The sequence below is a fragment of the Mangifera indica genome, chromosome 10, assembly GCF_011075055.1.
Source record: "Mangifera indica cultivar Alphonso chromosome 10, CATAS_Mindica_2.1, whole genome shotgun sequence".
NCBI lineage: Eukaryota > Viridiplantae > Streptophyta > Magnoliopsida > Sapindales > Anacardiaceae > Mangifera > Mangifera indica.
The window spans coordinates 1,243,680-1,258,045 of NC_058146.1; the positions used below are offsets into that span (position 1 = coordinate 1,243,680).

General features: G+C 34.2%; 3 protein-coding genes across 5 annotated transcripts; 2 read left to right on the plus strand and 1 right to left on the minus strand.

Annotated features, from left to right (window-relative positions):
* The first annotated feature begins 3,706 nt into the window (after nucleotides 1-3,706).
* On the plus strand, nucleotides 3,707-6,820 carry LOC123226994 (probable protein phosphatase 2C 63). The gene is made up of 4 exons (XM_044651593.1): nucleotides 3,707-3,998; nucleotides 4,436-4,809; nucleotides 5,807-6,043; nucleotides 6,201-6,820. Exons 1-4 carry the CDS (start codon nucleotides 3,752-3,754, stop codon nucleotides 6,477-6,479), a joined length of 1,137 nt encoding a protein of 378 aa, XP_044507528.1. The 5' UTR covers nucleotides 3,707-3,751; the 3' UTR covers nucleotides 6,480-6,820.
* A 622-nt stretch (nucleotides 6,821-7,442) lies between these two features.
* On the plus strand, nucleotides 7,443-9,311 carry LOC123227242 (zinc finger SWIM domain-containing protein 7-like). Of its 3 annotated transcripts, none has more exons than XM_044651955.1 (6): nucleotides 7,458-7,676; nucleotides 7,749-7,871; nucleotides 7,960-7,981; nucleotides 8,077-8,182; nucleotides 8,781-8,888; nucleotides 8,974-9,311. In XM_044651955.1, the coding sequence occupies exons 2-6, from the start codon at nucleotides 7,811-7,813 to the stop codon at nucleotides 9,073-9,075; spliced, it is 399 nt and encodes a 132-aa protein (XP_044507890.1). In that variant the 5' UTR covers nucleotides 7,458-7,676; nucleotides 7,749-7,810; the 3' UTR covers nucleotides 9,076-9,311. The 3 variants fall into 3 exon arrangements, with proteins under 3 accessions (XP_044507892.1, XP_044507890.1, XP_044507891.1); XM_044651956.1 differs by having other exon boundaries at nucleotides 7,809-7,871; XM_044651957.1 differs by lacking the exons at nucleotides 8,781-8,888; nucleotides 8,974-9,311 and adding an exon at nucleotides 8,307-8,774 and having other exon boundaries at nucleotides 7,443-7,871.
* A 1,121-nt stretch (nucleotides 9,312-10,432) lies between these two features.
* LOC123228410 (pentatricopeptide repeat-containing protein At5g02860-like) lies at nucleotides 10,433-13,328 on the minus strand. The gene has a single exon (XM_044653815.1). The coding sequence runs from the start codon at nucleotides 13,222-13,224 to the stop codon at nucleotides 10,738-10,740; it is 2,487 nt and encodes an 828-aa protein (XP_044509750.1). The 5' UTR covers nucleotides 13,225-13,328; the 3' UTR covers nucleotides 10,433-10,737.
* Nucleotides 13,329-14,366: the final 1,038 nt, after the last annotated feature.

Consider the following 14,366-nt stretch of genomic DNA (forward strand, 5'->3'; position numbering starts at 1 on the left):
GCTTCAATTCTTTCTATCGTTCATCTCAGTTTCGCTTTACGACACCGTTTCATATAAGACGATAGCCGGAAAGGAGGACACCTTTTACCCTCATTCAAAGTTGAATTTGAACAAGCAAGCTTACGTTTGATCGCTTTCTTGGCTTGATCAAGTTCGAATCAAGGTGATTTTAGGGGAACTTCAGTTCCTAGGGTGTGGTAATATCATTTTAATTTGGTTTGAGGAGAGCTTGTAGACGTAGGTTACACTCTTTTTTTAATTGGGTCGAATTAAAGCTGAATAAAATTTCAAATCAGCTTAGCTCAACTTAATTCTAAGTCAATTCTTACTCAAGTTCTCTTTGAAACTTGCCTTACCAGCAAACTCACAGTTGTATATAACAGGAAAAATTAAGTTATTAAAGTGAAATATAATATGGTATTTGAGTAATTGAAAGTGTTAATGTTGGCCAGCCAATTAGTTTCAGTTTTTAAGAATAAACAGCTCAAATCAAATCAAATCAAATCAAATCAAATCAGATAGTGTTAATACAATTTCAGGACCAACCATCTTAAGATATGAACGTAAAAATTCAATATTCGATAAAATATTTGAAATATATCCCTAAAATCTCTAATAATATAATAATATATCACCCACTTATAATTCAGATTCTTTCTCATATTTCTTTATGTTTCCTCCACATGCGTGAGCATTATGTCATTTTATATTGCTCTATATTTCTGCATAAAAAGTAAGCCAGTTACTTACAGTTGCTTTGTATTATTCATTCATTCTGAACTTATTTTGACCTCACACTTCAATTTTGAAAGGCATCGATTAAGTCCCTTAACTTTTATTGGATGTTAATTTTTGTGCATCATTCAACCCTCCAATCAAAAGGTTTGGGAAAACACTTGATTATTCATTCCCGTCTTTGTGATTTTTGATATTGACTTAAAATCCTCGACTTTTGTTAGATGTGAGATTTTTGATATTAACAATTTGGATTGTTTTGCATCGTTTAAATATATATAAATGGTCTATTTGAGAATGCATAATTAAATGAAATTAGTTGGACGTAGAATTAGGACGACCAACGCCTAGAAATTATTCTTTGAATCAAAATCCATAATTGTGAGAACATATGCAATTGCATGATTTGCAAGCGCAGCATAATTCCATTTCTGACTAAAATATTAGCTGTCAATTTTTTCTTGTTAATTTAGAGGCTTAAGAAAGAAGATGTTCCACGTTGGTGCTTCTTGTCGCTTTCTGATGGTTCCATTTGTCATTAGATAGGCTTTTTATAATTGTAAAACGGCCTGGTAATGGCTATGAAAACCTGTTGGCATATCTACACTGTTGTGTTAATGGCTTCTTCACACCTGCTTGGAGCTGGTCATGTCTGTTTTGATTGGGCCTTTCTCTTGGGCTGCAGCCTCAGTATCTTCCATTTATTCCTCCAAGTTTGGGCCTTCCTCTAGGGTTTAAACTTGAGCATTTTCTGTTGATTCAAGCTTCTCTTGACTTTGATGAAATTCACAACTAACCCAAATGAGTAAATTTCAAATTTAAACTTTAATTCGATAATTCGATTCGATATTAATTTGTTTATCCACTCGGTTACAATTTTTATCTCATTGTTAATATTGTTTACCTTTTCTAACAATACTATTGATACTATCGACAATTCTCCAATAATATTTTATATAATTCAAATAAAGTTGAATTCAAACCCAATCTGGGTATAATAGCTTCAATCCAAATAGAGTTGGATCCACACTTGGCTTTGCCAGCTCAATTGAATCCATTCCTAACAGGTCCTAAAAGTAATAATATGAAAATAACGATGTTTATTTGTTAGTATCTTTACAATTTCTTTAAGATTAAATAACAATTTCTTATCAAACCACTTCTTACCATTTTAAAAAAATTACAATAAAATGCAATCACTCACATATCATATTGAGATAACATAATAATGATGATATTTATCAAATTATATAATTTTATATTTTACTTAATCAATTATATATACACCCTTAATCTTCACTAATATAAATTCAATATGACAGAAGTACTTAGAAAATGGACATTTTAGGCATCACACTACTACTCTAACATTATAATAATATATATATATATATATATATATATATATATATATATATATATATATATTTATTTATTTATTTATTTGTTAAAACACTCAATTAGTATCAGTAGTATGATTATAAACTCTTAATTTATTAATTGAATCACATTAAAAATTTTGTAGTCGATGCCTTTATCATTACCTTGTGTTGAAATTAATGACAGTTTAATATGCTTCTTTCTACACTAATCTCATCACTGACATAAAATGGTCAAATTGGTTTGATGATGATCAAGGAATCAATGCTTACCAATTTGCTACTTTGCGTTAAACACGCAATGGAAATGAAATGACCCAGTGAAGTTCCCCACCACCACAATTTGTATTTGGGTTGGGAAGCATTCAATTTGTTTGGATTTTCACATTATTTATAGAAATACTATAACTTAAAATTGTTAACGTTAGTCAATTGATTCTTACCCTAGTGTCTTTTAAGTTTTTGAAACTCTAGCCTTGATTGAATCTCATCATCACTATTATTTTTGATTGATTTACGATGTCAAGGCTAACAAGAATGATAAGATTATGTAATAGAGACTAGAGATATATCTATCCATGTCATGAAAGAAGATTGTGAAATGATATAATTAGTTTCCGAGCATGAGTAATCAAAGATTTGTTAATTGGAATGTGTTGGAAATGACAATATCATTGTGGAAATGAGTCGATAATAGAGAAACTGAGGCTAGAGTGGATTTGGAAATTGAATAGAATTAAAGATGAGTCATCAAAAGTGAAAATGATGAATAGGATTTAATTAACCTATAGGAAGAAGAGAATGAAGGTGAAAGTTAAAGAGAAAAAAAAAAGTAATATAAATATGACTTTTAAAGGGTTTTTATTGAATTTTTGTTCGTTTAAAGTTAAATAATATTTTTGAAAAATAAAATATTTATACACTTATAAATACTTATAATTAGATATAAAAACATATCGATTCAGTTCATAACTCAATTTAATCTCTCATTTTTTTTTATCACTTATAGATCATATTTATCATGTTGATAATCTTCGTATAAACCCTGTAAATTAATTCAATATGATTTATTTAAAAATCTTAAAATAATTATAAATAATTGAATATTAAAACTATATAAAAGGCCGCGAAGACATCGTTAAGAGGTTTAGATTTAGATGGTGTTTATCATGTTAGTGAGTTTGTTTGATCCACTAGATATGCTAATTAACAAACTTTGACAGAGATTAGCCCGTACTTAGTGTGACCTAACATGATGTGTGTCATTGATAATCCTAATTTAAGTGTTAATGATATGCCAAAAATATGACAAAATAAAAATCAGTAACATATTAGCGTAACGTATCCAACGTATCTAGTTATTGTTTTACAGGCAATTCAGAATCATTCATAATAATAATGATACGCACATAATAATAAACAGAGCGAAAACAGCTCACCTTCTTCCTCGTCACGCCGCGTCTCCTCTTTATAAAGACTTCCCTCTAACCTCTCTCTCTATATGCTTCAAAATTTGAAATCCAACTACTCTTTTCTCAGTTTTCCTTTTTCATAACCAAAATTCAACACACAGAACAAATTCTGTACCCTTTAAGAACCAGGCGCGAAAATAGAAACACTGTCCTACGGGGAGGTTGATGATGTTGCGGTGGTGTTGCAGGTGTTTAGGGAAGCGTGGTAGTGATGGTTTGTTGTGGCACTCGGACTTGAAGCCGCACGCGTCTGGTGATTATTCGATCGCGGTGGTTCAGGCGAACTCTAATCTGGAAGACCAAAGCCAAGTGTTCACATCTCCTTCTGCCACTTATGTTGGTGTTTATGATGGACACGGTGGTCCTGAGGCTTCTAGATTTGTTAATAGGCATCTTTTTCCCATTTTACATAGTGAGTTTTCACCTTTGAGTTTTTTCTTCCGTTTGATTGTGCATGTATGTGTATGCGTGTGTGTTTTGGTGTGTTCTTTGTGGATATATGGTGTGAGGAACGATGGGTTGATTTCAAAATTTGATCTTTCTCTTTGAATTTTTCTTATTTTTTATTTGTTGGGGGAAAGGGGAGTTTGCTGTTGAATTCTGATGAATTGGTGGCAGAAAGTTACTGCAGGATTGGATTTAATCATAATTTATGGAAACTTATAGAAGTAGCTTTTGAATACAGCAGAACTGAACAAATTTATTAAGAAATGGAAGAATCTGCACTCTGGCACGATCGAGTTGTTGGTTTTTTAATCATAATTTTTAAATATTTTCTGGAAAAAACAATTGCTCTGAAGTAACGGACTCCATATCTTCTTATACTAAAATTCTCTGCGTCATATGCAGAATTTGCTATGGAACAAGGAGGATTGTCTGCAGAAGTGATAAAGAAGGCATTTCTTGCTACTGAAGAGGAATTTTTGCGTTTAGTTAAGCGTGCATTGCCCGTAAGGCCACAAATTGCTTCAGTTGGATCATGTTGTCTACTTGGAGCAATTTCAAATGATGTATTGTATGTGGCGAATCTTGGTGATTCTAGAGCAGTTCTTGGTCAGAGAGTTCCAGTGGATAGCAAACACATAGTGGCGGCTGAACGGTTGTCAACTGATCATAATGTTGCAGTTGAGGAGGTAAGAAAGGAAGTTGAGGCACTTCACCCTGATGATTCACATATTGTGGTTCATAGTCGTGGAGTTTGGAGGATAAAGGGCATAATTCAGGTATAATGAGGTTCTTTTTCTCTGTTTGTTTGCTTCTCTACTTGTTTGTTGCTAATCTATGAGTGAAATTTTTTTTGTTAGATATTTTCCCTTGATTCTTCTGGCAGGTATGATAATTTGCTTTTTAAAGTACTTCCAACAAGTGATGTTTCAATATTCTGAAATATTCAGTGGCGGGATTTGATTAAAATTATAAGTATTTTTCCACTAGAAACATCTCTCTAACCAATATGGTTTTTTTATTATATCAGTCATTTACCGCTCAACTCTACCAGCATTCAATTCGTGTTTCTTGCCATTTTAGTTTAAAGATTGCCATGTTATTTGAAAAATTTTGCTTTCTGTTGTGATAAATAGCCAAGGAAAGTTGTACTTTTTGTGTTTTAAAAAAGAGGACATGCTGATTTCCCCTGTTTATTCTGGTGAATTGAATAGGAATTTCTATCTCCTAAATTAAAAATGTTAAAACAACAATTGCTTGGACAGGATCTTACTCTGACGAAAAAAGATGAGAGTCTGCATAATTATGCATAATAGTGGAAGAATAAAATGTGGTTTAATCTTACTGTGACAAGACAGTTGTTTTCATATATGGAGTACCCATTACTTTTATTGGGTTCCCTTTTGCTTTATGTAAAGGTTTCTGTATACGCATTTTAATGTGCTGGACTCAATGTTGTTATAGAAAGGGGTTTATCTGCCATGTTCACCGGGAATCTTATGCTCTGGTCTTCTACCATCTCAGGCAGCTAAGTGAGTGTACTTTGTACTTTATGCTTGAGATATGCATGGAGACCCCCCAAGCGTAATACTGAAGCGTATGTGACTACTGGGATTCCTTTTGTTTTTTACATTTGCTGATATGCTTTATCTAATTCTGTCGGCTTCCGGAACATAGAAAATTTTAACTGAGCGTTATTCTTTCTGTTGCTTGTCATTGATTCACAATCTGAAATTATGAGATGGAAGTAACTTATTTCATTTTTTTAACTTCTAGGTTTCCAGATCTATTGGTGACGTCTACTTGAAGAAACCTGAGTTTTACAGAGACCCAATTTTTCAGCAATTTGGATACCCCATCCCTCTGAAAAGACCCGCAATGACAGCTGAACCCTCAGTTCTTAGTAGAAAGCTTAGGCCTCAAGACTTATTTCTGATCTTTGCATCAGATGGCCTTTGGGACCAGTTAAGTGATCAAGCGGCAGTGGAGATTGTTTTCAAAAACCCAAGAAATGTTCGTTCTCATCCCGATTTTCTGATCTTCTATTGCAATTTCTGTCTGTTTTATGCTGTTCAGCTTTTGAGTCATTTTTACAATTTCATGTTGGACAATTAGTGCCAATCTTCATTAGAATTGTCATAACATTTTCTGTTTTTACTTCTTCTCTCAGGGAATTGCTAAGAGATTAGCTAGAGCTGCCCTTCAAGCGGCTGCAAAGAAGAAAGAAATGAGATACAAAGACATAAAGGAGATCGAAAAGGGAATACGGCGACATTTTCATGACGATATCACTGTGGTTGTAGTATATCTTGATCATCACAAAAACTCGTTAGGTCGGAGCAGATTTAAGCAGAGTGATATTGGCTGCATCAGTGCACCTGTTGACATCTACTCCCTAAATGCAGATGAAACCGAAGAGGATCTGCTGAAAACCCGGCTACCTGAATAAATGAACTTGTCTAAGAGTGAAGTGCTAACATTTAGACTAAGTTTATCAGTAGTAATTTGATTAGTATACATGGAGGGTATACAGATGGTGAACAGTTTGTGTAGTTATTGTCACTGTTGATTGCTCGATCAAGATGATATAGAGATGGAGAAACAAGCTGTAATAGATTTTTCCAAGTGAAGATCTAGTCCCCATTGCCCCTTGTTTAGTTGTTTTATTTGTTTAATTATCGATTTTGTCTCGTACAAAATTGATAATACCAAATTCCAGAAATCCTACAAACAAGTTTTGTAATCCTTTCGTTGAGATGAGAATTTAAATGGAACCAAGTCTTAACCAGAGTTAGTTTCAGTTTGATTTAAGTTCAAAATATTCAACTTAAAATTGAGTTTAACTCGTTTTATTAAAAAAAAAAATTAAAAAAAAACTATCAAAAGGTTAAATAAAAAAAAAATTGTTCAAGATAATAAATATGTTTGCGACTTGATTGAGCCAAGTTAGTTTAACTTGATCTCAAATTAGGATTATTCAATTCAAATTATAATCTAAATTCAAATTGTTTCGGATTGCAGCTAATCTTTCTTTTATTGTTTTCTGAGCAATACTATGTGTACCCATTTTAGGTATACAAATGTAACAAATATATACACATTCATATGTGTCATCATATGATTGATTATTATTTAATTCTTAATTCAAAATCATCTAATCACATGATGACACATATAAATGTGTATATATTTGTGTACCCAAAATAGGTACACATAATTTTATTATTGTTTTCTACAGTAGATAACATAATTTTGCTCCCCCTAACCATGGATAATGATGGGTCATACCTTTTTTTTCTTTTTATTTATAATCAAAATTAAATAATTATATAATGATTTATTATCTCTATATTTAATTATATATTAAGAATAAGTATAAAGTCTGAGTTTTAGGTTTTTTTTGACCCCTAATTTTTAGTTATTTTTTTAAAACCCTCCAATTTGAAATCAAAATATAAAATTGAAATTCCAAGTTGATTTATTTTGTGTTTGGCTGCTAAGAAATCAAGGGAAAAATAAAACTTCCGAACTCCCACCATCGCATTCCTTCACCTTGTAGGTTTTTTTCTCAGCAACCAAACTAGCCTTTTCGGGATTTTGGTGTACCATATAAAACCCTAATTAGTTTAAGAAAGCTCCTGTTAAGGTGATTCATAAAGCATCTTCCTTTTGCTTTCTGAAAACAAAATTTTGGATTGATATTTTTCTTTTCTTGTAGTTTGAGAAACAAGGAAAGTATTTTGAAAACACTGTTGTTTTTCGGTTAAATTTTTCCTAGAAATGAGTGCAAGCACTTTGGTTGCTGAGACAGTGTGGAAAAGCGTTGAATCAACTCGATCAGGTCCATTTATATTTAATTTTTCCCTTATTTTATAATAATCTTAGTGTAGAACTTCCCATGTTCACTTGCTGAAATGATTTCATCACAGTGTCGGAGGATCAGCTTTCAATGTGAGTGTACATATTTTCCCTCAAGTTTTTTATGTGAAAAATGGAGCATAGATTTTTGTTAACTGGTGAACAAGTGTTTGTATGAGTAAATGCAGCTTGTACTTCTTGTTTGGTAAAAATTTGGAGAAAGCAACTAGGATAGTTGATCAAAGGGGTGTCAAGAAGATCTCTGGTGAGCCTAGTGGCCGGTTCATCTTTCAGGTTGATTTCATTTCTTGCATCTAATCCTTGTATCTTCTTTTTGCTTTGTATTTGTAATTCTAACATCTGCTGGAATTTATTGGGCCTTCAACTTGTAAATTTATCCTCGGTAACTCCCTGTCAGAATTCTGGGCCATGTTTAATAACCGGATGGAGCTTGACCCGGTTAAAGTCCCGGTCGACTGGTCGGACCAATGGTTGGACTGCATCACCACACTACATCACATATAAAATTTCTGGTCTGATGGTGTTGCATCATGTCCAACAAATGTATTTGCAAATATATGTTGACATCCGGTTAAATCAATGGTTGAACCCAAACTAGTGCGGTTAACCCCGTTGAACTGCAGTATAAAATGGTCCAATGACTGAAGCCATCAGACAATTCACATTCACCTAGACTGGACTGATCACTGGGTCCTGGTCAAATCCATGGTTCTGGGAAAGTGCGGTTGGCAAGAGTTGTCTATGCAAAGTAGATGTGGGATTGTGATTGTTGTGCACTTCTCAATTTTACAGTGAAAGTTGTTTATATCACTACTAAGGAAACTGGAAAAAAGTGTCAAAACATGGTTTCTTTTTTAATTTGGTGCTGTAGGTTGTGGGAGAGTCGCGGAGGAAAGAGGAGTATTTCTGTTTTGCTGAACATTTTTGTGCCTGCTATTCATTCTTCTATGACATTGTGAACAAGGGAGAGCAGCTTTCTGTAAGATCCCATTGCTGGTATATTAGTATGTGCCTTAGCATTATCTTTCTCTGCTTGCAGTCTAATTTTTTTTTATTTCTTTCAGTGTAAGCATCAATTAGCTGCAAGGCTTGCTGCAGCTTTAGGAACATGCCTTGAAGTTAAGGTTTCAGATGAGCAGCTGGCCCTATTGCTTGCAAAACTCTAACTTCTGCTGATGAAATCTCCATTTTTTAATTGTATTCCTTGAAAACTCACAAGCAGAAGGATTTATTGATTCTACAAAATATATATTGGCCTTTTTAGGGAATTGGCTCTAATAGTTAGGCCTAGAATGTTTAAGAAATACGTATATTATGTGGAAGCTTTAAAATGTATATGAACTAGTTACATGAAAGGAAATTATTATCGTCAACAGAGGAATGACAAATTTGACTTTGTTTCTATTGTACTGATTGAATTTTACAATAGGAACAGAATGATTGGATTTACTTGCCCTGTCAGAAACTACTGCTCCTAGTTACTAACCATCACCAGTTCATTGTATGTATGGGGGAATGTAGGATCATAGTGGATTTCAATCTGTAGTTATTCTGACCAAAATACCTTTCCAGAAATGTTGTTTTTCGGCAATTTGGTGATCAACTTTCTATACGTGTGGCCAAAAATTAATCACTGAACCATCTGCACATTTCTGGGAGGTTTAGTTGGCCATTGTAACTTTCTTTTCTGCAGCTTTTGCATAATTCAGGCTGCCAGAACTAACCAAACACAGGCTGGATTGCTGGGGATATATAATATATTACTATCAGATTGTATGATATCTTGGATGTTGCAGTATATAAAATCTCTAATGCTATATAATGTGTGTCAAAATTTATGAAGACATTTGATAGAAGTGTTCGAAAAATGTGTGCCCTACAACAATTTCCTCTCATAGTATGAAGAATTTCACTGTATTAAGTCGTTGCATCATCTAAATGGCCGTCAATGGGACAAAGTCATGGAATGGTAATATTGGCATTCTTTCTTGTGAGAATGCTGGAATTACCATGAACAAGTCTTCTTTTTAGGTCTTCTTTCTCATAACATTGCCATAGACGAGCTTCAGTCGAGCTCCGAGAGCATCTTTATCAATTGTCCATGTACGATGGCACCAGTGGTTTCCGGTTGGTTGTAATAGTCATATAATATATTTTTAGTGGATGGTACTGATTCCAAGTGATCACTGCATATGTATTTAATTGGTAGATAATTAATGTCATGAAAAGAAGATCTCTTTTACTCTGTTCTCTTGCGTTCCATATATAAATCTCCAAATATCTACATGCAGTCCACAGCTTCAACTTCATTTTCATGCACATAATTATGAATAATAATATAGTACGCCCAGCACATTCAGTTGAAGAGTAGATTCTGCAGGCTTGATCAATGACAAAATTGTATATATCAAGTTCTTCCTACGACTGGCATCATGCTTGAATCACGAAGCCCTATACAGTTCATTAACATAAAGAGAACCTATGAAAATTATTATCAACATAAAATATGCACAGAAACACAGGTTAACAAAACGGATTAATTTATATTTGACTGGTAACAGGTTAAATCATTTTCCTTCCCACTTTCCATCTTTTATCTCATCTATACAAGTTATCCGGTTGGCCATATTTATAGACCAAAAATATGGCTCCAGGAATCAATCAAAGAAACAGCAGGATTCAGTACAAAGAATTACATATCTGCTCATCTCCAGACCAAAACAGTATACAAATTGGGCACAAAATGAGAAATAAAATGCCAGATGCAGAGTCTGGTGCTGAAAAAGCACACTAACTGAACTGCCATCCCTTTGGAAGAAGAGGAATGTCTAAGACCATTTCTTCGCTATACGGTCTGATAACCTGCATTCTTCCCTCTTAGAAGTGTGTGGATCAAGCTTGGAAAGGTTGTTAGCAAACATGATTGCCTCATCTCGACGATTGAGTTTACAATAACCATCTACAATGGAGTTGTGTGTGTTCTGGTTTGGTTTACAGCCTTGCTTGATCATATATTGAACCACATTAATAGCCTCCTCAAACAATGAATCAGCTGCATAACTTGAAACAAAGGTATTGTAGGTGATTACATCTGGAACAAGGCCAGAATCTCTCATTTCCGAAAATACCCGCAAAGCCTCTTTCATCCGACCATTTCTACAATAGGCATAAATGACAGTATTATATGATATTATATCAGGTTTCAATCCTTTCTCCAAAATTTCCCTTAACATCTCTTCGGACTTCTCAAAATTTTCAGAACGGCTGTACATATACATCAAGCTATTGTAGGTTGTCAAGCTAGGAGTGAACCCACTCTCACTCAGGAAGTTCAAGATCTCATTTGATTTGGAAACCATCTGCCTCCTGCCATAAATTGAAATCATTGCGTTTAGAGTGGTTATGTCAGGGGAAAATCCTTTTTTCTTCAATTCTAAGAAAGCACACTCTGTTTCTGTAAGAAGATCACTTTTACTATAAACCAAAACAAGGGTCTTCAAGAGCACGGCATGAGGTTCAATCAGACCAGAGAATATCTCTTCTCCAAGAGCAAGCATCCGCTCAATTTCTTTGCCATTGGCATAAGCATGAAGCAAAGAACAGTATGTTAGCTCATTGGGTTTACATCGACCATCCTTCATTTCAGCAAGTATTTTCTCAGACTGTTCCCACATCCCTCCCCGCGCCAATGCTGCCAAAACAGCATTGTAGGAGGAAAGATCCGGTACAACCCCAGCTTCCAGCATTCTCTTATAAACAGCCATGGCTTGGTCAAAAGAACCACAACGACTGTATGCACTGATAAGGGTATTAAAAGTGTCCCTCTCAGGTATGAACCCTGCCCTCTTCATCTCCTTGAACACTCCTGACACTTCTGAGTCCATCCCATTCTGCCCAAAGACTGCCAGAAGTGTATTCCAAGTAACAATGTCCGGGTTACAATTGCATGTCTTGATCTCATCAAAAACCTTCATCATCTCCACAAACTTTCCCCTGTTTCCATGCATCTTAATAAGAGCATTAAAAGTACAAATATTTGGCTTGCAGCCAGCACTTTTCATCTCCTCAAAAACCTTCATTGCAGAATCATCTTTCCCGGCTTTCTCAAACCCTGATAAGAGGGTGGTGTAAGTAAAAACATCAGGCTTTATCCCTACTTCAACCATCTGTTTTTTAAGCTCCATCGCCTCTTCCAACAAACCATCTCTGGCATTAGCAGATATCAATGAATTGTAAGTCACAATACTGGGTAAACAACCATGTATCTCCATCTCCCTTAATACCTCCATGGCCTCTTTAGGCCGCCTAGACTTCCCATAAACATCCAACAATGCATTATAAGTAACCTTATCTGGACTAAAACCCGCTAATTTCATTTTCTCAAAAACCCAAGCTGCTTCTTCATGCAAAGAACCCCGCCGACAACAACTTATAAGGGTATTATAAGTATAAGAATCTGGGGCAACTCCGGCATTCTTCATTCCCTCAACTAGAGCCATAATCTTATTCCAAGGCATACCCATTTTTCCATACACATTGAGAATCACATTGTAAGTTATCAAAGTAGGTTTACACCCGTCCTCCTCCATCTTCTTGAACACCATCACAGCCTCCCTGTACCTTCCATTACTTGCATAAGCACTTATCAATGAAGTATAAGCATAAGCATCAACATAAATCCCATCTTTTTGCCAAGCATTCAACAACGAAGCTGCAGCCAAAACTTTACCTTCTTTCCCTAGCATACTAATAATCACAGCTATAACAGAACCATTCAAGATCAACTCACAATCTTTACGACTCCTAAACCATTCAAACACACTCAACGCCAAGTCGCTTTTCTTGTAAAACCCTAAACCCTTCACAATACCCAACACATCAGAACTCAAAGCATCAATTTTAACATCTGGTTTCACTTCACGAGACTCAAATAACTGTAACAAAACACTATCAATATCTTTCACGTCAAAAGAATCATCAATTAACGATTGGAGAACCTGCTGACCTTTACTAGAGAGGCGGTGGTTTGACCAGGGTTTTCCACGGTTGGGGTCACGTGACTTGCCAATTCGGGTACGGTTTCTGGGTATGGAAGAGGAAGAGTTAAAGGATTTTGACTCAGTGTGAGCGGGGTTTTGTTGGTGTAGGAAGTCTTGAAGAAGAGGGGTGAAAGAGGGAGGTGATGAAGTCGTTTGTTGATGTTGTGGTGATAAAGGCGTTGTGGGTGGTGGAATTTGTTGGCTTTGGTTAAGAAAGAGAGCTCTTGTGGGTGGTGGACTTGGGAGGAGAAGAGGCAGAGCTAGATTTTGTGCCATTGAAGAGAAGCGTGGGAACTTGTGGTGGGCTCGAGCTTGATAGTTCGAAGGCAGATTTTCTTCCGCCTGAGACAATGACGATATTTTGGACAATTTCCCTACACTCGCTGCCTGCGACTTTATTAAAATTTTTTTTTTTCCATAATTATTAATATTAGGATTATAAAAAAATAACCATATTTTAGGGTTATAGAAATGATTAATTTTTAAGTCACTAAGTTTATGATCAAATAATTTAATTAAATATAATTTTATTCGTTTTTTTCAATCCTCACAATTAAACCTTTCGAATAAAATCTCTTAACCTTAATTGTTATTTTTATAATTAAAAAATTCATATTTAAAATCTCATAAAAAACACAAATTTAAATAAAAAAAAATTCAATCTATATATAAAGATCAATATTTATTATTTTTCATTTAATTGCATGAATTATCGTATTATTAGAAATATAAGCAAAAATTTGATATTTTAACAAGATGAAAGAATATCCATAAATTTGGGTGAAAACTAAACTTTCTAATATGAAAGATTAAACTTTTGATTTAGGGGGGTAAATGCAAGATTTAAAACTATAGAGGTTTTGAAATGGTCAATAGATTTTTCAAAGGTGTACAAGAAAATTTAAAAACTAAATATTGATATAAAGTTTAGCCTTTCCACTAAACTTCTTAATAGAAAATGCTAAACTTTGATATAGAGGGGCAAGGGGAACACTTCAAATTGTAAAGGGCTTGTATAAATTTTAGTTGGCTTCTTATCTTTTTAAATTTACAAATACACCCATGCCAAACTTTTATATGGTCATCAATAATTTTTCGGGTTCTATTGTAATTTTCTTTAGTTACACGAGAAAATTGGCCCTCTTAACTTTTATAAGTTTCACAGATACTTTATCAAAACTCGTTTTATCAATAATTTGATACTATAACAAACTAATGATACAAAAATGTCTTATCAAAACTTGTTTTATCAACAATTTGATACTATAACAACTTAATAATACAAAAATGGGACACCATATTGGATAGTTGTTTCACTCAAACAAGCAAATTTAAATTGAAATAATTTTAGCTAATCGAAGTTAAGCTCAACCCACGATCATTGCTCGATCAATGCTGACTTCAGAACTTGTCTTATC